A 24,883-nucleotide genomic window follows, 5' to 3' on the forward strand; every position below is an offset into this window, starting at 1 on the left:
GAATAAAGATGTATTTTTTAAGTTTCAAGTAGTTTATTCAGTTAAGAACAGTTATCCATCTACCTGCTTAAACATATTAAGTCATGTGGTATTTATTCAAATATAAAAAATGGCACATTCTGTTTTCATTAGACAGAATCATTTTTAAAATTCAAATTAGCAGTAGATTTTCTTTATTTTTAAAGCAATTCTATTTTCCCTCGAAATTATACGTGGCACTCAAAAGAACAGAGTCTGGAAAAAAATATTTGATTGCAAGGATACCAGTGCAAGTCCCAAGTCCCAATACTCCAGCCACATATGCAAGGATTTAAATAAGTGGAGCTAGGCATGTATGTATTATCACAGACATGGCTTAATTATTATGCATAGTACTTAGAACAACTTCTTTGTTTTACAAAAAATATTTAATTCTGTATGGCAATTATGGATTTTTAATTATTATACACTTATTGGAGCAAACTCTTCGGGCAATTATTTTATTTTCTGACAGTTTAGTTTTCTGAAAATACCAAAAAAACAATTTTTTATTTATTTTATTTTACATTTGTTCACCGGGCTAGTCTAACTGGATACATGTCCTTTTTTAGTAGAGGCCCGGGGAGAAAAGCTCCAAACAGTTAAAAAAGATATATATATATATATATATATATATATATATATATATATATATATATATAAAATGTACAACAACATACATGTAATATTGAATAGAGGATTTCAGATAATATTGGTCACTTCACTGTTAGCACATTCTTTCAGTTCATTTCTATTTACAGAGCAAGTCAAAAGTGTTTTAAGATAGTATTTGGTTAAAACTCTTCAAAAAATAATCACTATATCTTGCTTACATAGCTTGCATTCTAATTTCTTCAGAAATAAGTAAGAAGGAGTGAGAGGTAGAATGGAAGAAGAAAAGAGAGAAAGCATAGCAGTTACAGTAAAGGTTAGTTAGGGTTACAAGAAGGACAGAGCCAGTGAGATTTAAGATAGATGTTGAGCTTTTGTTTGAAGATAGTACGGGAGGAAAGTGACGTTAGATCACTAGGAAGAAGGTTCCAGGGTCTCCCAGCTGTATTTGTAAAGAGAGACTCACCAGCCAGGTTTTTGGATTTGCTTATACTAACTAGTAGTTTATTAGAGGAGCATAAGGTGTTCAGGTTTTTGTAGGGAGTGACAGGGGAAGACAGTGAAGGAGTATTATGAGGCTGGTACAGGGTCTTATGGATAATTGTAAGTTGGTTAAACATAAGCTGATTCTGGAGTTCCAGCCAACCTAGTTGTTGTAGATTTTGGCAATGATGGGTTTGGAAGGGTTTTCCAGTGGCAAATGTTGAAGATTATTTTTGACAGGTTAGTATAGATAGGAGAAGCATAGAGAAGTGTAGATGTAAGGTGGGAGTGGGCAATAGTGGATCTGGCAGGTGAAGTAAGGAAAGGTCTGATCCTGTAGAGGGAACCCATTTTTTGTTGACTATTTTTACTGTATTGTTTATTTGTGTATCAAAGGTGAGGTGGTTGTCAGTAGTAACACCTAAGAGTTTGGTAGTTATGTCAGGCGTTACGAGTGTGCCATGGCTAAATTAACTGTGGAATCTATTTGTGTGGACTTGTGGGTAGGATTGAAAAGTAGGAGCTTTGTTTTTTTTGGATTCAAGAGGAGGCATCGTTGCAGAAACCATGCTTCTACTTTGCTAAATACTGTTTGTGTTTTTAATTGCAGTTCAGATAAGGAATTGGCTGAGCATATTATTGTCGAGTTGTCTGCATATTGTATACAAGTAGCCTGAGGGATTGCTAATTGTAAATCGTTGATGAAAATTGAGAAAAGGAGATGGCATAAAATAGAGCCCTGAGGTACACCTAGTGTGACAGGCAGATGAGAAGATAGGTGATTCTCCCAGAGCACTGCTTGCTGCCTATTGCTGAGGTAGGAACTGAACCATTTTATAGCCTGAGTGTCAAGAGAAAGAGATTTGAGAATATTTAAGAGCAACTGGTGATTAACCATATCAAAAGCTTTTGAAAGATCAATAAAGAGACCAGAGGTAAGAATATTGCTATCTTTATTTTTGTTGATGGTGTTAGAGAAGGATAGGAGGGCGGTTGTAGTACTATGGAATGGCCTAAAGCCATGTTGGCACTCAGCAAGCAGGTTATTTTGAGTTAGATGGTTGAGAAGTTGAATATGCATGCATTTTTCCATTATTTTTGCTAAGGGGGAAAGTAGGGCTATAGGTCGATAGAGTGTTCATTAGAGCACCCACCTTTGTGTAGGGGGATAATGTGTGAGATTTTCCAGATTAATGGAATTGTTCCCTGACTAATGGTTCTGTTGATAAGGATGGCTATAGGATAGACTATTGCTTTAGCCATTTTCTGCAGGTAGTTGGTCAGCTGATGGAGTGCAAGGTTTTAGTTTATGTATGAGTTTGCAAATATAGTGTGTTGGGATGGGTTGCATATAAAATGTAGGGGGAGAGCTAGAATAGGAGGTAGGAAGGGTAGAGCCAACAGGAGATAGTTGGTTCACTGGAGATTGAATGGCTTCTGTAAAGAAGGTGTTAAAGGCATTTGCAGCTTGCTTGGGGTTTTCCTGTGTACTACCTAGTGGGGTTGGTGTGGTTTGACCTGGGTGAAGCAATCTATTGATGCTTGCCCAGAACTTTTGTGGATTATTCTGGTCTTTTTGTTGCATTTCTTTATAAAAATGTTTTTTATAAGAAATTAAAGCTTTTTTGTGACATTTCTCAGCTGTCTAAATGTCAGATGATCTAAGTCATTTTGGGGGTTCTTCATTGTTCCAGGCTTTGTTTTTGAGTAACATTTTCTGTCTGGTGCCTGTGGAGTGCCAAGGGGCTGGCTTAGACCTAATTCGTAGAGTTCGTTTTGGAGCTTACTGGTTGAGGATGGTTATGAATTCAGTGTTAAAGTATTTAACAGCCTCTTCAAGTGGGAGGCTTTTTAAGGGGGACCAATTGCATGCCCCTAGTTCATTTTGGAATAGTTCAGGGTTGAAGTGTTTATTGGACCTTATTGTGTTATATGTGGCTTTATGGGGAAAATGTTTTTTTTTGCCTGATTAAGTAGGTTAATGAGTGGTCACTGATATTGTCTGGGAGAATTCCTACCTTATAAGTAAGGTGTTGTTTATTTATAAGAATGCAATCTATGATACTTTCCTTTTTACTTGATTTGTTAATTCTAGTTGGGGAGGAAATTAGTTGAGAGAAACCCTGCAGGTTGATGAGAGAAGTAGGATTTTCATTACTGATACACTTCCGGTCATTACTGAAATCTCCTAGTATTACAGTCTCTTGTGGGAAGTATGGTGATAGGGAGCTAAGGATATCCTCGAGTATACTGATTATTATTCCCAGGGGGTAAGTAGATACATATGATGTAAATGGATTTAGTTTGGAAGCAAGGATTTCAGCATTGCTCTTAGGGGGTGGTTTATACTTTAGGGAGGTAACTTGTAGGCTGTTTTTAAAAAGGATAGCTACTCCCCCACCCTTCCTATTTCTGCGGTCTAACCTTATTATATTGTATCCTGGTGGGGTAATTTCAATGCCCTGAGTATAGGGTTTTAGCCATGTCTCTGAAAGACAAAGTATGTCAAAGGGTTGCTCATCCAGTAGAGCATGGAGGTGAGTAAGTTTGTTGTTAATACTAAGTATATTGAGATGTGCAATATACAATGAGTTTGTGAGTTTGGAATTTGTAGGTGAGATAGGGGGACAGGGTTCAGGGTGATTGGTTATAGCTGTATTGGCTGGGTCAGGATTTGGGTGAATGTCTCCATCTAGTAATGAATTACTTTTTAGTCTAAACCAAGGATTATAAAAATTGCAGATAAGGTATAGAGCTTTCCTAGTTTATAGACTATTGTACTTGATGTGGGACAGTCTGTGGTATTTTTCTGGTAGGTAGCTAGGAACAGAGATTATGTTTATGTGAATGAAGTTGGTGTTAAGTATTAGTGTAGTTTGTCTGGGAGAGTAGTGAGGTTTAAGGTATAGAGAATGTTCAAAGGATGTTAAGATGTAGGCAGTGGCTAAAGAAGATAGAAGGGTAGTGATAAGTAACAGCTTGAATTGAGCTGTGGTAGTAAATGAAGGCATGGTAAATATTCTAGCAGATATTTAAAGGTGTAGGTGAGGTAGTTAGGCATGGTGAGTATGCGCCTAAGGTTTAGGTTCCTGAAGTGGAGGAGAAGGTTTATTGGATTCAAGTAAAGGGGTGTGGTTTAATAGGTAGGAGGAGGGAGAACTATTGATTGGCTGTGGTACGAGGAAGGGTGTGGTGTATTAGTATAAGTCTAGGACTCCTAGGGGTGAGTGGGAATTGGGGGCAGGGTAGGGGAGCTGAGTGAGCCTGCAGGGCGAACGGAGCGGGGTGAGCCAAAGCTAAGAGTCAGGATAGGAACAATCAGAAAATACAGGGAATATGCATAAGGTGGCATAAGCACATAGGGAGTGGAAGAAATGACAGAAAATGCAGAGAGCAGCTGTAAGGGAGTAGGGAAGCAGGAGATATAGGGAAAAAACAGCACTAATGAGAATAGGAAAGATGCTGTACCAAAGGAGAGAGTTAATAATAGGTAAAGGCTGCAATCTAGTGGCAAGCAGCAATATAAAGTTTCTAGGCAATGGTAGATCCTGGGGCCAAAGAAGTGAACTAAAAGAGGGGCTAGTAACACAGGGAGAAGGCTGAAATGGGCCCATAAGTAGAGTCAGACTTTGGGAGGGTTGGATGCTGCAACACCAGATACATAGCATACCCTCACCACCTAGTAGGGGTATGTAAAAGGCTTCTGCACTAGCAGTTTACCAGCAATTTACACATACTTTCAGTAGTCCTTTAGTCTGTAAAGATAGGGTGATTCAGGGAGTGGATCACTCTGGTCATTTACTTGTATCTAGCTGCCGGTGTTCTTTCACGACCAGCAGGGTGATTCCTGAGTTCAGTTATGGGCTGAAGTTAAGGAAGCTAAAGGAGAAGTTTCAGTAGTCCTTTATTTAAGGAATAATATTCCTCTTCCATCAGACAGTGCCCCCCCAACTAACTTCATCCATTCATGTTACATGTATTAAGCACAGTTCAGAGTCATTGTCTAAATCTATCCATTGTATGTCTGTATTAAAACACAATATTTTTTTGAATGTATCACTAAATTTGGACTTGCAATAATCTCATCAATATTTGCTAAGATAACAGATATGTCTACACTCCCCTTTTAGTGATAACATGTCTTTCTTCACACTGTCAGATCATATAGGAGCTAAACCTTGGAATCTGCTGCTGATATTGCCTAGGAAATGGAATCATTTGGCATTCATCTGCCAACTTCATCTGTTTGAATACTTATAAATTTGCATATTACAAAAGCTTTTAAAATCTGTTAGATATAAAATAAAACATTAAAAAGCTATCCTAGAGACAGGTGGACTGATAAAGAGCTGGGCAGTTAATCTTTTAAATGATTTTTACATGTATATGGCACAAAGGGTCTCTGGTTCCTTAGCTGGGGCACGATTCCAGCTTTCAATGCATAATGCAGCATTCTTCTTATTTCTATTGCTAATGTACCTGTTTTTGTCACGTTGATAAAGGCATTATTGGTGGTGTTAATTTCCAAGCTTAGTATATTACAAAGAAAATTAAAATAAAGTAGTAATAAAGAATAAGAGTGTAAAGAAAGATATGGGTGGAAGGTGCCTAGATGAAACAGTGCTGAAAAAACATAGTGCTAATAAATGTATACCTTTCAATATCTAAAAAGAAGGAGAAAGGAGATTTATCATATCCTACTAATAGTTTTGGTCAGGAAAATATGTGCTAATCTCAATCATTTTACAAAAGGAAATAGTCAAGAAAAATCTTCAAGAACTAAATGGAAATAGGGAAAATGGATCTAGTATGATTCATCCTATAATTTTTAGAGGGTGGAAGTGTGAACTAATAATATCTCTAACCTTTGCAACAAATCTTGGGAGAAAGGTAAGACTTCTGTACATTGGAAGAAAGAAATATAGCTCCCATTCATGAAAATGCAACTGGGAAGGATGCTCCATACTTGTCACCTACCAGTTTGATATTGGTTGTAGATAAAACCACAAATCAATAACATAACCGATAATTTTTTGGGAAATCTGTTAGCTAGTAAGGCGACTGAAGCAAGGTAGCATGACTTTATGTTGTGAAGGTCATGCTATATTAAAATAATAGAGATCTTGGACTGGATAAGCAGGACATAAAGTAAAGCGTGTTTGGAGATATGTGGCCTAACTAGGTTTTCTCCATAGCATTGGTCATAGTACTGCAAAATATGCTAGCGTATAATGAAAAAAATGAGACCCCACCTGACTGGGTCACACACACATACCACTCAACTGTCCAGACTTTAGAAGAATGTCCAGATTTTTGCCTCACACCTTTGGGCTTTACCTCATAAAATTTGGCATTCTCTGGCAAATCACTGAGGATTAAAGTCATTAAATACTGGCACACATTTGAGTTTCAGACTTCATATCCTTCAGTAAAATGCATGCTAACACAAATTTTATTACTCTAGCAATTTTCTAATTTCATACGAGCAATGTTTAAAATATGTTCCAATTTTTGGGCCTTTGTTCTATACCTTCTTGTCTACTAAAGAACTGCAATAATTCTCCTTTCGAGGGGAAAGATATTTTGAACATATGAAAACCACTTAATGTCCTTTTTCTATAATACTTTAATAGCATTTATTGTCTGGGATATACAGTATCTGTCCTCTACAGTTTAGTAGTGCAGCAATCCATAAAGAAACAATTGGTGCATGCATTCTGCTAGTGTTACATAACACACTGGGCATGTCAGTATGCTTGTCTACAGTACAGATGACTTGGTTTTGTCTAAGTTTCTAGATCTGGTTGTGAATGGCTAATCAGTGGGATCTGAGTAATTTCTAGAATAATGTTCTCCTGGCAGTAACAGGCAATGACGTAATTGTTACTGCTGAGAATTAAACAAACACAAAACCACAGATGGACTATTATTAGTCAAATCTGAACTATAAAGCAGACAGTAAAATGTTAGGATGGTAAAGAAAAGAGAGCCCCTGTTTCAGCAAAAATAAATTAACTACATGTTGATACATTTTTGTTTAGTGCTGTCCTGTTCTAAAGAAGCTAGAGAAACAGCCATCTCCTAAAAAAATCTATGAAACACAGTTTTTATAATGTGATCTGAAAGAATTAGACTTCAATGTGATATTAACTAGGCGCAGTGCTTCCTGTCCAGCATGGAATTTGAATTTAAAAGAAGATGAGCATTAATTAACCTGATTGAAACAACACTGCCTTAATTATCAGTCATGAGTGTACTTGTTCATTTATTTATAGCACTCACCTTGCCCTAATGTTTATTCATTTTCAGAGACAGTAGCACTTCTGTTCAGAACGTGCAAAATAATTCTCACAAACATATAAATGTAAAGAGTTTATTTAATTATTTCATAACTGGCTGCTATATCATAAGTAGATCTAGTCCCAAATGTCTGTCATTATATAGTAAGAGTCTCATAACCAATCTTTGAGGCCATTTAGTTACTATACCCTCTTGAATAAGGTACTCCTCATTTAAAGCATGCTTTGCCATAAAATGAATATCTATATAACTAAGATATTTTCTGTTTTTAATATAAGCCATTGATAAACTCTGTCTAATGAATTTCTTATCCTAAATACAGTACTTAGGATAAAGCATCAGTGACTTGTGTTTAAGTTACCATAGAGAAATGACCGCACCACCAGAAGAGCAGTTGTGACATTCCATGCAGCTCAGCCAATTCAAACCAAATTAAAACAGTTTTAATTCACATTTTATTGTTTTTATCATTTAAAGGATGATCACAACTTGTCTGAATACTCCACAAACAAATATGAAGAGACAGATAATGTTCCTTGTAAGTATATTATCTGTATATATTTATATACATATATACATAATCTTTCTCTCCTATATATATATATATATATATATATATATATATATATATATATATATAGATATATCTATGAACATATATCTGCATGTGTATGTGAAGAACTGTACCTTGTTCACTGGAGTTGTCACCACTTTGTGATGCTAGTCCTCCACTTGAAGGACCTGGAGTGCCTGAGTGCGTTGATGCTGTGTCATCATGGTCACGGATCCAGGAGTTATTCTAGAGCAAAAATAACAAACATCTGATTTGTGTAGTTGATTCTGTCACAAAATGTCCTGCCATTCCCAATATACACCCTAATCAACACACTTCACATGACTAATACAAGTTGTTACATTTCATAAATGGTGTTTTTACATTTTTAAAATATTATATGGTAAAATGATAATGACATAGTTCACACATTCCTGAAACAAGGAGTAAACTCATTAAAATTTAACATCTGAGCCTAAAATCATTTATGGAAAGCAAATATCTGTAGTACAATAATGTGCCGTTTCCAGATCAGCTTAAAAATCTTTAATACTCTCCATTCACAGACATTGTATTGAGCCAAAATAACCGATTCCAAGCAAATGCTAGTATATATGCTGCTGCATTTCAGCTATGTAGTACCTATTAAACTCTGAGAAAACAAAACATAGGATAACACACACCCTCTTAATCAAGTAGCTGGAGTGCGTCCACAGTAAGCAAAAAAAAAAAAAAATCCAGGTCTAAAATATATGAACTACAAGGGTTATTTAATTATTTGTTTGACAAACTATTTATTTTATTTTATTTGATTTTATCATATGTTGATTGGGTTAGTGCTTCTATGCTAGTGGCATCTTTTAAGGGGAAACCTGTAGTGGTATTTATACTACTAGGAGAAATCTGGCCAGGGCATCAGGGAGCTTCCCCTAATCCTTTTTGAAGGGGGTTTGGGATATTTTACATCTACCTGAGCTAACTCCAGCTTAAGCAGATGGGGCCTCAGTCTGATTTCTTACCTCAAGGAAGGCACACTCAGATGTGCAGCCCCCCCCCATGCACCATGCACCCATGCATCTATGCAGTATCAACAAGTTAAAAATTAATCCAATCAGCTGGTGTGAGAATAGAACCTACAGTCTTCTCTTTCAGCTTCCTGATGAGCCAATGAAAATTACAGTAATTATCTGGCAAAGCCATCTTATTTATCTGCTGTGGGATTCTTTTATTATAATAGAATGTTGAGCACATTAAGCAATTCTATATTTTAATAATTTGGCATTAGAATAATGCAGCTGAGTAGGCTTTGAGGAGTAGCTCAACTTAGAAATACAGCATCTCTCCCAGAACGATAGGTGATAACCAAACCAACAAAATAAAATAAATTCACCAAGGCTAGTAACCAAGGAATGATAAAACAGATCACAGGTTTAGCATTATAAAATATTTATTCTTCACGTTCATCTAAAAGACTTTCTCAGAATCACCATCAGTAATCAAACCGTACATTTTATACCCTCTCAACTGAATAATTGAATCAAACACCTTGTTAACACATAAAATAATTAAATCAAACAAAACATATAAATACACTAAAGTAATAAACATATTAAACATTCCTAAAACTTCATCACTAATAATATTGAAAATTATTATAAAAAATAATAATGTATGTGAATATTTAAAAACCCAAAATTATCTAACATGTTTAACAACTTTTAACCCTTTGTTTATAAAAAACATTGCACATAAATGGAATCATTCAAACTTGGGGGTCTGTCTGCCTTTAACTCTAGCTAGATAGTTGTGTGTAAGTGAATTTGAGGCTATAGATGCAAGTGGTTGGCAGGGTTGCCCTGGGTATAGGATCTGTGTTATGCTTGATCAGAATATTTTGTTTTTTGTTTTGTTTAATTAGTTTATTATAGGTGTGTTTAGTATTGCTTCTTATCAGCTTGATTAAATACTCTGCGGTGTTTCTTAGGTATCAGAAATTTTGATTATTTCTTTCTTTCATTTTTCCAGGTCTTGTCCATTTGAGAAATAACTTGTTTAATATACCCGGAGAGAGATGGGGAGCAGGGTTTACTTTAACTCTTTTGGTTTGAATTGGAGTGAGTTGATTTAACAGGCCAAGGAAAGTTCTGCTGAATTCAGTTGCAGCTTCTTCTAAAGAGAGAGAGAGAGAGTAGCAGGTTATTGTCAGAAGTACATAAGTGCTCAGGTATAGCCTTGCAGGTTTATAGCCCGGTAACTTACATTGATCATAACTGTACAACAGAACAAGGTGGTGGTGCTGCGGTAGCGTTGTCGCTTCACATTAAGACGCTGTCTGGTTGGATTCTCAGCTAGAGCTTCTTCTGCGTGGAGACATGCATGAATGGGCGTACCTTCGTTGAAGGTTGTGCATCAGGGCTGGTAACTCGGCATGTAAAAATCAACTACCAATCATTAGTGGACCGGAGTTCCGCTGTGGCAACCCCTAACCGGGAAAAGCCGAAAGACACAAAAAACTTGCTTAGGAGATGACAGGCCTTAAGAACCATTACTTCCACAACTCCTGTCCTGCAACTTGCTGAGTCAGCAATTTAACTCTGAATGCCTGCATCTTATCCTCCTTACATGGGCCAATGATTAGGCAAGACATTCTGACCTATGATATTAAAGAGTGAAGAAAAAAGTGTGTGCAAGACAGAGTGTTAGAGAACATGTAATTAATGGAGAAAGGAATTGCACTGATGACATATGCATGCACACAAGCAAGGTATGCTAAGGGGCCTATCTGGTCATCATCAGATGCCTTCCAAATAAAAGGAGGCTGCCTAATTGTCCATTCCAGTCACCACTGGGTATGTGGCCTCTTCCTGTTTCCACAAAGCCTGGCATGCTGACATAATGTCCACTGCAGTAGTGGGATGGTGCACTAGTGTAGCAGGTCATTTGTGTCATTTTTATTAGACCGTAAATATAGAACACTATAGCCTGCAAGCATAAAGGTTTATGAATACAAACATGGAAACCCACACCTTTATTATACATGTGCCTGTATCATTAACATTTACATTTGCAGTCTGTGCTAGTTTTCAAGGGCTGTAACTGTAGCATGGTTTGGGACAGGCTGCCCTGGATAACAACAGATGAAGACACTCATCAGATTTAAAAAACAAAGTTTTATATCTAATGCATGTTGGCAGATGGGAATCAGCACTGTCACTGTGTTTCATGTACAGGAAGTGTTTTGTGCAGCATTCTATTATGATATAATGGTTCTTGACTAAATATGCTGCACGATGATGTAGGATAGCTGCATTCTGAACAAGGTACATACAAACACTAGGTCACAGGACCACAATGTATGAGTGTCCCATTGTTAAATGCCATCTCCTGTAAAAGGTGTCTATCAGAACCAAGCAGAGCATCTTCATAGTGGCATAGCCTCTGTCAGTGTAGTCTGCAAAATTCCTTGAAATGGTGCTGGGAAATCTATCCGCACAGGATTTCTTATGTGAAATAAACTCCAACTGAGATGTATAGGTGGGAAACTGTGTCATTATTGTTTGTTCTTAGCTTCCGCCAAAAGAAGCCTTATAAAGCAAAAAATTTGTGTACCACACCCATAGTAAATTTAATGCAGCACGTCAGACATTACAGTACGTTTTAAAGGCTGAGGACTAGATTAGAGATTGTGTACCAGTTTTGTGTGCTACCCTTTCTCCTTCTCCTAGGCAGCTTTCAGAAGCACATTTCACAGCCACTGAGTTACAGTTTCCAGCCGACTGCAGTTAACATCATGGGCTTTTCAGGATGTTTTAGTGAGTGACCTTAGGGCTTACTGACTTGATGCAGTGAGCTCCAGTGGGGGGTATATATGATGCTCAAGTCTCTGAACAAGCTTCCCGTGCCTGCTGTGAGGTATCAGACTTTTATAGTTAATGGAACTGATTTCCCTTGTCTGCCTTTTAGTACAGCAGCCAACATTTTCATTTTTTTGACTCCTTGCTTATGTTAACTTCTCTCAGCTATTCTCAAGCAATTTGTTACAGATGAAGAAGCCTGCTTTCTCTTTCCTGCACTATCAGTCATTTGAATGTTGCATATTCTGAAATGTGCCATGGCCACCCTATCTCATTCATGTGTCCTTGTCATTCTGTCTGCTTTTCATTCAAAATCATGTCAAAGTACCTTCCTGAAGTGAAATTAGACTGGTCATTGTTTAAGGACAGAGCCTTCACAGGAAGGTTCTAATAGGCCAGAAGAATAATGTACTTTATAATTCCTTTCTCCCACAGAAGGTAGAAAGTTGTGAGAATTCTGAAACTGTCCTCTACTGTTAAAATAAGAGACAGTTCAAAAGGTACTCATAGCAATCAGTTTCCTTAAAGCATAGGATGGCCTCTTCGTAGAATGCTGCAGGCTAGAAAACAAGCCAAAGTGCATAGGGTTCTTCTTTGTGCTGACAATGTCCCTTTAACATTCTTTAACATTCTTTTCAGTTATTTACCTTAACTTTGTAGTTTTTAGGGATCATTTCACCATGCCTTCTGATTATGTTTCTGACCTCATCAGTCAACTCTCTATGGTACTTCAGAACAGCAAACGTCAAATACCTAGCATGGGTTTTCTCACAATAACATTTCCACAAATACTATTATTTAAATGCATGCTGACCGCCAGTTGACCCCACTATAGAGGATCAATAAATTTTCACCCAAGTGTTGCTTTCCTTAGCTCTGCTGAAAGCTAGTGGCTATGTACTCTGCTTTGACTGCAGCATACTTCCTGCCAGGGAATGGGCGACTCGGCACGGCAACATTATTTATTACTCTGCATGGCTTTCATCAGGATTCATGACCTCAGAGAAAAGCATGGATGAGCTCTGTTCTACCCTGTCACAGGGTATCGATGCTTTTTAGAAAAAAAAAAAAAAACAGAAAGGGATGACAAGGTCAGATCAAAGTAAATCATCTCAGGAAAATCTAGTTCCTTGCTTGACTTTTAATCAGCTTAGAGAAAACAGCAGATCTGGTTTGTACTGTACAAGATATTTTAGGGTAGGGCTTTATGCAAAATATGTTCATTTCTTTTAATTAATGTATTTCAACCTTGTGTCACACTTTTATAAAAAATAATATTCATTTTGTAAATGTTTGTACCAAGTGACAGTAAATAAGCAGCAAAACAAATATCAAATAACTGCAAGCAGTAATAATGAATAGATAAAAACACCCTGAAGGTCTTCAGCGTCTGTCCTATGTAGACTGACTGAAATCGCTGTCACTTTCATACAGACTACTCAGAGATCATATCTGCCTTGCATATAAGGCAATCTCTGACCCCGCTTTACTGGAAATGCTGCACATCCGCAAGTCAAATGCCACACGGGTTACTCACTCTAAAGACCCAAAACTGGTATGTGACATGAGTAGAACCTGCTAGAGGGACATATTTGTCTCCGAGAGGTTAACACACCATTGGACTAGGCTCCCACTTCACATCAAACAGAGCACCTCAATGGTCCTCTTCAAACACAGTCTGGACGATTGGATGGAAACCGTAAATCCACCCTGGGGGTTTCATCTATGTCCTTCTTGGACAGGGGCAATAGGTGCTGATCATGGTAACAAGGGTAAAATTTGCCTAGGCTTGTAAGGGCGCTTGGGTCATTAGCTTTGTAACTTTCTATGATCCTATGATCCTAAGAGATACAGAAGTGATACCATAGCAAAAACTGGAACATATCATGAAAGAGATAAGTGTATGCTAATTTTGAATGTGCTTATTAACCTGAAAACAATGGAATTAATGAAAGGGGAAACGTTTTGGTTACAAAATGTTGAGTACTGAGTATGATGTGAGAGTCATTAATTGAGGTGGATGATGGCACTGTTTAATTTATTTACTTACATATTTATTCATTCAGTCATTCAGCAACATTATTCAGGCAGCACACACACACGCCAACACACACACACACACACACACACACACACACACACACACACGCACGCACGCACATGCACATACATGCGTGCACACGCGCACGCACACACACACACACAGTTTATCCAGATTGTAGCCTCTCTAATCAGTAACTCAACTTCAATTGCCCTTCAACCCCCCACACAAGCAAACACTTTTACCTTCCAACCCTTTATCACCTTCTACATAAACACACACAAATTAAAACCAACCACTCTAATACCTGACAGCTTACCTGCTGGATACCTTAAAACAGCAGTATATGCTCTGGCCATCCATATAGCCATCTTAATAAACAGATCTATCAAAGAATACTATGTGCCAACACTACAGAAAAAAATGTTATCTCTTTCCATTACACAAAGGAGGAAACTTTACTGAAAGCACAAATTACAGACCAATATCTGTTCTAACCCCCTTAGCCAAAATACTTGAAGAAATGTGTTCAATCACAACTATGTAAACATATCACAGAAAATAACTCACTCTCTCAAAGTCAACACAGCTTATAACCTCACCACAGTATCACTACTACGTGGCTCAGTTACAACAACACAGTGAACCTGTACAGAAACTCAGATAATCTATGTCTCAGATAATTTCTTAGGCCTAGCAAAGGCATTCGATACAGTTTGACACCAAAAACTACTACATCAACTATCCTCCCACAGAACTGCTGTTTTTATGTCCCTCTGGGTTTCACAGCTACTTTTCAATTAGGTCACATGTAGACAAATGGCAAAATAACATGTCATCCTTTCTCCCAATATCAGCTGGTGTCCTCCAAGGCTCAATTCTTGGGCCCCTTACTCTTTGTAGTACAATAATGTCTTTGTAGTACAATATCCTAATGACTCCACCTTGATTAGCTCTATTTAAACTATAGAAAGACTGCAAGAGCAGACACAAGAATCATTCAATTCTATTGAATCTTGGCTAAGCAACGACTAACTCATACTAAACCCTAACTCATACTAAACCCTAACAAACTAATTTTATTCACTCAAAAACATTGCACTCCTTAGAAATCCTCTCTCAACATAATCGCATCCAAATACACACAATAGAACTAGTAATACACACTAAACTACTTGGTGAGTACATAGATGGACACAAGAAATTTGATTAACAGACAAATCAAGCAATAAAAAAATAAACAAAAAAATAGACTAAAAATTTGAAATCCTTTACAGGATTAAATGATATCTGACTGATAGTGCTAAAAATGCATTGCCCAAACCTATCTTCTATGCAGCTCTAATTTCCACTAACTTACAAACCACTCTAAAAAGCAAACTAGAACAATGCTACAACTAAGCAGCCAAACTCACAGCTAATCTCACATACAGGACTCACCACTCTCTGGTACTAAAGCAATTAGATTGGACTGAATTGCCTCAGTGAGTTACTCACAGATAACTACAACACACAACAATATTCACAAGCCTCTAAACTGTCCATCTCTATTTAAGCTGATTACCTTTCACTTACCACGCTGATCTCCTTGTTCCAGACATTAACACCAGTTTCCTGCAATAACCCAGTAACACAGTGCGTGACTCATTATACTCACACTATGTTTCTAAACTATGGGTGACAATTCCTAACCAGATTTCACAAATATAGAACTATGACTCTTTCAACATATGTCTAAAACAACATCTAAAGGACACTTGGCTATGCTTACACACCTTCTCAGATTCAATTCTTGTAAGATTTGCCTTCTCTCTGCCTCACCTCTCAGCACTCTCACTACACTCTTTTACCATCATGCAACAAACTGTACTCCTGTTGGACAGTATATTCTTTCTGTCCAGTCCTCACTACTGTAACTAACATCAGTACTTTCTTACACAGAAAGGTCCCTAGCAAATCTCATTTATGTTCATTTTTAGAAAATACCATAGTGTTTCCTCTTTGTACTATTTTGTCTGCATTCAAACGGTTCACCCTCTCTACACTGGCAATGCAGTGTCCTATATAATGTCCTAATTACAGCTCTAGTAATTTGTTTGATGCATGCTCCATTTTTAAGTCTATTTTAATTTGTTTCCTAAACTACATTTTCTGTTTGACCTGTATTGTAATTTATCGGCTGCTTATTTAGGTTCGATGTTGACATTTTTTTTGCCCTGAACAATTGTTTCTGTTTTACACTGTATTGTAATATTTTTGAAGCTTTTCTCCATAGGCCTCCACTAAAAAGTGGTTTCATCCCCCAAACAGGCAGTATTGGAAATCAAATGCAATAAACAATCAAACAGTTTACATTTTTGCTAGATAGCTGAGAAAAAACAGATGCATTCTGTCATTTGTTACATTTTAATTTAACTCCAGTAAACTTATTAAAGAAATATTACACCATAACATAAGGTATATTTAAATTTAAAGCAATTAAGCTGGTTTATTGTGCAGAATGTCAATTGCCTCATAGTTACCTTGAACCATTTGCAACAGCAAATCATGTTTATATCTTACATTATCACACAAAAGGTGTGTAACTCTGCAGTGTGATGAGATGAATATAGTGAATATCTTTTTTCTGACTAAATGTAGCATTCCAGGTCCTATTTCTAAAAATGGGGTATCCTATTTTGGGTAAAATATTCCTTGGATTACAAGCACGTTGACTGAACAGCCCACCCAGAGTGCCCATTGTCAATCAAGTATCTATCAATAGAAAAAAGTCCAGCCACTGAAGTACCATTGAGCAGCCAGACTTTTTTATTGGCATATAATGGAAGACACACATGAATATGAGAAAAATCATGTATGTTTTGCAAAACTAAAACAGAAACTTACCTGATTTTCTGTCCCTGTAAATGTCTGTTTTTTTAACAGTTAAAAAAAAAACTAAATGAATAGCCACGGAGTTTCTGTTTTCTCCATTGCTTCTCCTGTGCTGACGTACTGTACGCGGTATATCAGTATAGCAAAGAAAACATGGAAGAAGATAGAAATGCATTTATACAACTGCATTATTTAAGAAAGCTAAAGCTAAGTCATTTCTTTTTTAAATAATGTTATTGTATAAAAGCAATAATCCACTCCTGTTTGTGGTTATATCAGGATTTACCCACGGTTCACTTTGTTTAATCACTCTGGCTTTGACCTGTGATCAAACCACATCAACCCTGGATCAATCAAACAGTCATGGATTGTTGCTTTAAGACATCACAAACTGCTGTAAATAGTAAAAGTGTGTTCTGTTTTCTCTTGTTAAAAGCAGGCACGTGAGTTAAGCAAATAACAGCAGTACACTAACAACTAGAAACCACGGGGTTGATTTCTTCGCCCTCATTTACCTACTATGTGAACATGAGCAAGTCATTTAACCAGAGACGACTTGTAAGCAACAGGGAATTTCTGCCATGCTCCTCAGTCGTACCCTGGCCTGCAAGGCTAGTAACTATTTCTGAATAACCTATGAAATTTTTGCTCAGCGGGTTCCAATTCATGTTGCTCCTGACAGTGAACTGCACCTACAAGACATGATAATAAAACCAGGTTATATTCCAGCTCTTCTCCAGTGCTGTTTACTAGTCATGCTGCCGCTGATATCATATTGTAAGTGTGAATCAGTGAAAAACAGGTGCTTATTTGGATTTAGCACTTAACATTGATATTTCATACTTCTTGGTTTTATGGTTTAGTTCTTGACTAGGATTCTTATTGAATGCAGTTTACATTTTCTTCCTGTGTTTGGGTTTTTTACAGGATCTTTGACTTTCTCCTTCATCTCTGTGTGTGTTTTTATCAAGGTTTCTGGCTGTCTCTATCATCCCAAAACTAGTTGCATAGGTGAAACGGCAATATTTGAATTGCTACAAGGTGAGCACATGGTGTGAGTGGGAATATCAGTGTATCCTATTAATTGCACTATCTGCAGTTTGTTCCTGCCTTATACTAGTTCCTTGCTGAATATGGCACCAATTCCCCTTGTTACTGAATTTGGTAAGACAGGTAGTAAAACACATCTTACCATTTAACTGGAAAGCATTGAAGGATACTGGATGCTATTTAAGTCCCCTTCTCCTATTGTTCCCTAAGTGTAAAAGATTACACAAATTCTGTGCTGCTCATTTGCACTCCCTAGAGGTTAACCTTAGTCAGTATGTTTTAAAATATCCATGTTTCTCATGCTACAGGTAAAAATCCTTTATTATGAAACAAAACTAGCTGGCTCATACAACTTAAGTATAGAGATACAGGATTACTTCAAGTACTCTAAAATTTCTCAAGTATTTCTTAATATCTGTTAGCTATCTGTAATGCTGCTGACTGGCTTTTGTATGCATGACTTTACCTCAACTTTGCAGACATTTCTAGTTTCCAGGCTGGTAATGCCAAACACCAAAATACCTTCTATTGACTTCCTAATGAATCACATCCATAGGAACCATATTGTTTTTTATTCTCTGCAACTGAACCAATTTGATCCATGTAAAAAAGACATTTTTAGATTGGAACACTTGGTTACCAGATCTAGGTCATGGCAGTATGAGTTACTATATTTAGAGGAATACATACGGTTTAAATGTGTTCCAGTGGGGTTAAAACCATTGGGGTTAAGAACTTGTTAAACTGTTCAATGACACTGGCATCCAGTTAATGACTTTCTTAATTGAGGATTTAAAAATAAAATAGGAAGTCTTAAGGAAGAAATTCACATTTTGGATGATAATGTCAAACAATCCAGTAGTTTTGTATACTTTCAAACACTATATAATGGTATAGCAGTCAAAGCTGAGTGGCACACTGCTACTGTTATTAACAAGAAGAGAAAAAATTGCAAAGAGATTTAACAGCATATCAAAATGGCAAAAGATATCCAGTAAAAGCCATTAATCCTATCATGGCAAGATCCACGCCTGCTATACTTGATAGAATTGGACCATCCAATATGATAGAAACATAATGAATACTAATGTAGAACCAACTGCGTAAGAAATCCCAAGTATGTCTAACAACATTCCTCCTGTTCTTTCACCAGCTCCTTTTTTAGCACCCTTTGGGAAACATAGCCTGAAGTGGCCCACGTGGGGCAAATTCAGTGGCAAAGGCAGTGGGAAGAACAGGAAAAATAAATTAATTTCAACATGAAGGTGCTAAAGTAATATGACATTAAATACTGACCATTTGAACATACTAGATAAAGGATTCACATTTATTCCAACAAAGACAGCAAACCTGATTAATACTATTATAGATTTCAGGTTATATGTAAGGAAATTAAACTTACATTATATCCTTTATGGCATTCCTCATTACCAAGAGAGTTTCAAGAAACCCCATAGGAGAAGCACTTATAATCCTGTTTTACCCACCACCTTACAGGTGTTTCAGGAACAGAGCAAAACAGAATTTAGATTGAAGAGTGGTCAAACAACAAAGAAATTCAATCTATTTTTCCAAGAGAGAAGAGCCCTTCAGGATTTGTCATCTAATAGGGACATCAGGATTATGAAAGCTGATAAGGGGGGCACAATAGTAGTGACTAATCGCCGAGATTATACAGAGGCCATCAACCACTTGATGAATCGCCAAGATTATACAGAGGCCATCAACCATCTACTAGCTGACACCAATTGCTATGAAGTAACAATGAAAACAGAAATTCAGAGGTACTTTTTGAACATTGACAATACATTATATGAGCTATTATGTCAAGGAGACATTGATCAAAAGATGCACAGATTTATGAAAGTTGAATTACTGAAGATGGCTAGACAGTTTGGGATCCTCAAAGTGTTCAGAAATCACATGAAATCATCTTTTAGACCAGTAGTAGCTGCGGATCAGTACAAAACAGAACATTTATCAGAACCCTTATCTAGCTATTTGGATTATTTACTTAACCCAATAGTACAATCTTCAGAATATTATCTAAGAGGCTCATGGCACTTGCTTGAGTTACTTCAAATGACACCAGATGTGGCAGCAGGATTCTTCTTTGCCTCACTTGATGTCGCATTATATGGTTGCATTGATCAACAAAATGGCATTGATTCTGTACGAGAATATCTAGCATGTTTCCCTAAACTGAATTCCAACCTGATTAATATGATTTGTATGCTTCACAGTATAGTATTGGAGAATATATATATTTTTGCTTCTCAGGACAACAATATAGACAGAAAACTAGTGTAGCAATGGGAGCCAAAGTGGCTCCTGTTTTTATGAAGTTAGTGATGGCCCAGTAGGAGAAAAAATAGCTGAAATTGCATCCTTTGAAAAAGCTGTACTTTATCACATTTACATTGATGACCTGCTTTTTTGTTTGGAAAGGAACAGAAGAGGACTTTAATCTTTTATTTGATTTTGTCAACACCAGTATGACTTTCCCCAAATTTGCCAAAAGTGGGTTTGGCAGAACTGTCAATTATTTGGATGTCACTTTGGCTTTGATGGAAGGGGGCGGCTCTATTCAAAGTAACAGTTTTCACAAGGACACTTTTGTCAACCAGTATGTGCACAGGCACACTCTCCACCCACAACACATGAAGAGAAGTGTTGTCAAGGGACAGATTATTCAACTGAGCAGGTTGTCTATTGAAGACAGTGCATTTTATGCTGAATCTAACATACTGAGAGGTTTCTTCCTGGATAGGGGCTATGTTTCTGATTGGATATCAAAGATAGAAGAAGAGGTTTCTTTGCTCAGGATACTACTGCTAGATCTATATTGAAAAAATCTGGTTCATTGGATTTATTGGCCACAGTGGACACACCTGTTACAGCTGTACAGAACACAACTGGTTTTGGAACAGCCTTTCCTCTTCCAGTTACCACAGGTATGGAAATGATTGAAAACATTTTGACCACAAACTGGAAAATAATACTTGGGAATGTTGACTTGTGAAACATTTTGGGGCTATTTCCTGTATTTACATATAAAAGAGTCAACAACATTCAGAGTTTATTGGAAAAGGGCACATCAAGATACAGTTTGGGAACTGGCACTTTAGGCACCTTCAAATGTGGTAGGTGCAGACAGTGCTGTTTTATAAACAATTCTGCCAGTGTAAATTTAAATGCTTGAAACATGGTTCTCACTGCTAAAGGTAGGTATGATTGCCAGTTGCAAGGGGTGGTATACCTTGCCACCTGTCAATCTTGCCCTTGTTTTTACACTGGCAAGACCATTAGAACATTAAATAGAAGGATTTATGGGCATTCATTGGCAATTAAAATGAAGGATGCTAATAATGCACTGGCAAAACATTCCATTATTTGTTCATCATTTAGAAAATTCACTTTTTTGTAATTGATGGCATCAGTTTTTGTAATTTTTCAGGGGACTGTAAAGTGTGACTAGAGTGCTGCGAGTCTGCTTGGCAGATTAGTTGTAAAGCAGGTTAAATCCCGGGATTAAATGACACTATTAACTTTAAGTGCTTTCTGTTAGCACAAATTCTTTAAAAGCGTCTTTGGCTGGGATTGTTTTACATTGTATAATACTGGAGCAACGGTAATCAAACTAGTACCAAAACACGGCTCCAAATCCACAAATACACGGCAAGCGTTAAATGTTCTAAACGCAAAAAGAATTTATTTGTAAAACCAAATACAGCGTTTTCGCCAAACAACCTTGAATGGCTTCCTCAGAGAAACAAATTTTTTCATTTAAAATCACAAACTATTTTATTCACTGTGCTAGCAAACCGTACATACGTCACTTCCTGATCTTACAGCTGTTTTGCTAAGTACTTAAAGGAGTCGTGACCAGTATGTACTACTTCAACAACAAATGTCAATCGTTCCTTTAAAAGACCATTTTTAAAAAAAAGTAGTACTTTTTCTACGAACCATTTTTTAAAAAGGACATTATTTCTTTTAAGAAAAACGTCCGTTTTTTGTGTATTTCTGTATGTATATACACACATCAACGGGGGAAGGAAGACCTTCAAAACCCAGACTAAACTGAAATAAATGATGAACATCTCTCTAGCTAATGCCTTTAATACATGTCATGCAAACATTCCTAACTTGTAAAACAATCAGCCACCATGGCTTAAAAAAGTACCTTTTCGGTTTTTAAAAAAATGTATATACGTTCATAAATCCCATAATCTGATTCCTGTTGCTAAGGGATTTTTTTAATTATTTGTTGAGCATTTTCACCCACATGTTCATTGATCCACTGTATTCCATAGCACTCAGTTGAATATGTGGTGGTCCAACCAGTAGGTAAATGACCCGTGTGACCATCTGAATAAACCATATCCTTATTGCCCCCCTAAGATATGTGTTGTATTTTTGTACCCTATCTTAAATTATCAATCCAATAAAAAATATCAATCCAATAAAAAATAAAAAATAAAAAATGTGTGTAAACTGATAGTATGTGTAAAATGATATATTTGTGTACCAAGGTGGTAGGACATATTCTGTAGTAGGTGTACATACCCCATTCGTATACCCGCCTATTCAAGGTCGTCTTACTATAGTTCAATGGATGTCTTGAAATAAACAAATAATATCCAAAACCCATTTCACTATGAACCATACACACCAATTTCATTTTCTAAGGTAACTTTTTAGTTTTAACAGACAAGAGATATTACAATTCTCATTTAAACCAGGGAAATTGAATGCATTTAGCTTGATTTGCCATTCCAATTCCCTGGTTTCTAGTCTAATCGATATAGGCCCTCCTCTACTATTCTGTGGAATATGGTCTATAGCTGTGAAATAAAATTTGTGTCCAATATGTTGGTCAACATGCTTAGCTAGAGCATTTTCAATGTTGTGCTTTCTTACTGCGTACATATGCTGGTAAATCCTCTCTTTAAATTTTCGGTCGGTTTTACCAACATAGTACGCCGGACAGCTATCACAGGTAGCAAGGTAGACAATGGACCTGGTTTCACAATTTATCCTATGTCCAATATTGTACTTTCTTCCATTTATGAAAAATAAGCTACCTGTTTTCACACAACTACACCAATTGCACCGTCCACAGGTAAATGTACCCTTTTGTCTGGAAAAGGAGTCATCATTTGCATTGCTTTCAAGCAAAGCTTTTAAATTCTTCCCTTTTCTATATACAATAAGGGGTTTTGTTCCTAACTTTTCTAGTAATAATCTATTATTGGCGATAAAGGACCAATTTTTGAATGATGGAATTTATTTCCATAAAGTCCATACTATATGTTGTGATGAAGCTACAAGAGTAATTAACTGCTTCATAACTAATAGGAATTGGAGAGGGTCGCAAGTCCGTGTTTCCTACTTCAACAGCAAGTACAGGCACCTCACTATCTTCTCTAATCTGAATTTTTAACAATGGTGTATAAAACCCATTCTCTCGCTTGTTCTTCACTTCCACTATCAACTCATTGATGAGCCCTTCAGGGTAGTCTCTGTTTTTAAACATGTCATACAGGTGTTGACATTCACTGTTGAAGCTCTCTTCAGTGGTACACATCTTCACAGCTCTAATCAACTGTCCTTTAATAATAGAACGTTTTTGTTTGTATGGGTGTTGGCTAGAGTAGTGAAGAAATGAATTACAATAAGTAATTTTTCTGTGTATTGAAGAGTTTAAAGACCCCTTTTCCGGGTGCTTATCTAGTTGGACATCTAAGTAATCTATACTAGATGTGGAAAACTTGTGTGTGAATTTGAAAAATACAGTTGTGTTGTTCATGTATGTAACTAGTTCCTCCGCATCTTGTTCTGACCCCTTAAAAATCATAAAGATGTCGTCCAGGAATCTGGTGTAATAGACTACCTGGTTGATATACATGGGGTGTTCAAAAATGAATTTTTTCTCCCAGTATGCTACAAATGTGTTTGCTACTGATGGACCACATGGTGAACCCATGGCTATGCCTTGTGTTTGTAAAAAGTATTTTTTGTCAAAAGTGAAAAAATTAGATGTTAATATAATATCTAACAACTCCGTTACTATATCAACCTCATTTTCAAGGGCTCCTAGGTCCTTCAAAAGGCTTCCTATCCACTCAGTGGCTTCCAAATGGGGTATAGATGTATACATATCTACTACATCTATAGTAAGAAAGTTGCACCTTGGATCTATCTGAAGTCTGTTGATGTCAGAAAGAAAGGCCCAGGAGTCCTTACAAATGTGTGGAATTGTTTTTATATACTTAGACAAAATTTTGTCTACAAGGCATGCACATGGGTAAGTCATAGACGATCTGGCATCTATCAGTGCTCTCATGGGTGGGTTGTTAAGGTCTTTGTGAATCTTCGGAATTCAAGATAACAGGGTCCTTGGTGTGGTTATGTCTATATATTGGTAGGTGTCATTATCAATTTTTCCTGCCAAAAATAGGTCACGGAAGTATCCCCTGTTCCTGGAATAAGCCATATTCATCTCATTTATGGAGGCCATAATATAGGCTGGACTCTCCAAGATGTTGACCATTTTCTGAATGTAATCTACTTTGTCCAGGATTACCAACCCACCTCCTTTGTCCGGTTTAAACACTCTCACTGGTAGATGGCAAAGTTCATTTAGAAGAACTCTTTGTCCCTTGGAAATATTATATTTTTGATGTGTAATACGCTTGTTTTTGTTAATCTCCAAGTGTCTAAGGTCAAACTCACACACTCTCTCAAACAATGCCAAGTCAGGGTGTACAGGCGGGTTAAATACACTAGACAGTTTTAGAAGTTCGTAGAAAAAGTACTTTTTTTTAAAAATGGTCTTTTAAAGAAACGATTGACATTTGTTGTTGAAGTAGTACATACTGGTCACGACTCCTTTAAGTACTTAGCAAAACAGCTGTAAGATCAGGAAGTAACGGTTTGCTAGCACAGTGAATAAAATAGTTTGTGATTTTAAATGAAAAAATTTGTTTCTCTGAGGAAGCCATTCAAGGTTGTTTGGCGAAAACGCTGTATTTGGTTTTACAAATAAATTCTTTAGAACATTTAACGCTTGCCGTGTATTTGTGGATTTGGAGC

At 36.9% G+C, this 24,883-nt stretch overlaps 1 protein-coding gene across 6 annotated transcripts in view; it reads right to left on the reverse strand.

Moving 5' to 3' along the window:
- Nucleotides 1-24,883, reverse strand: part of LOC122811202 (homeobox protein meis3-like) — a 524,011-nt gene that overhangs the window by 228,719 nt on the left and 270,409 nt on the right. For all 6 annotated transcript variants that reach the window (XM_044083008.1, XM_044082923.1, XM_044083256.1 and 3 more), the window contains one exon: nucleotides 8,101-8,212. In XM_044083008.1, the coding sequence (XP_043938943.1) occupies nucleotides 8,101-8,212 (112 nt within the window). The remainder of the gene's footprint in view (nucleotides 1-8,100; nucleotides 8,213-24,883) is intronic.

Source organism: Protopterus annectens, chromosome 1.part0, assembly GCF_019279795.1.
Source record: "Protopterus annectens isolate FY-2018-M chromosome 1.part0, PAN1.0, whole genome shotgun sequence".
Lineage (NCBI taxonomy): Eukaryota > Metazoa > Chordata > Ceratodontiformes > Protopteridae > Protopterus > Protopterus annectens.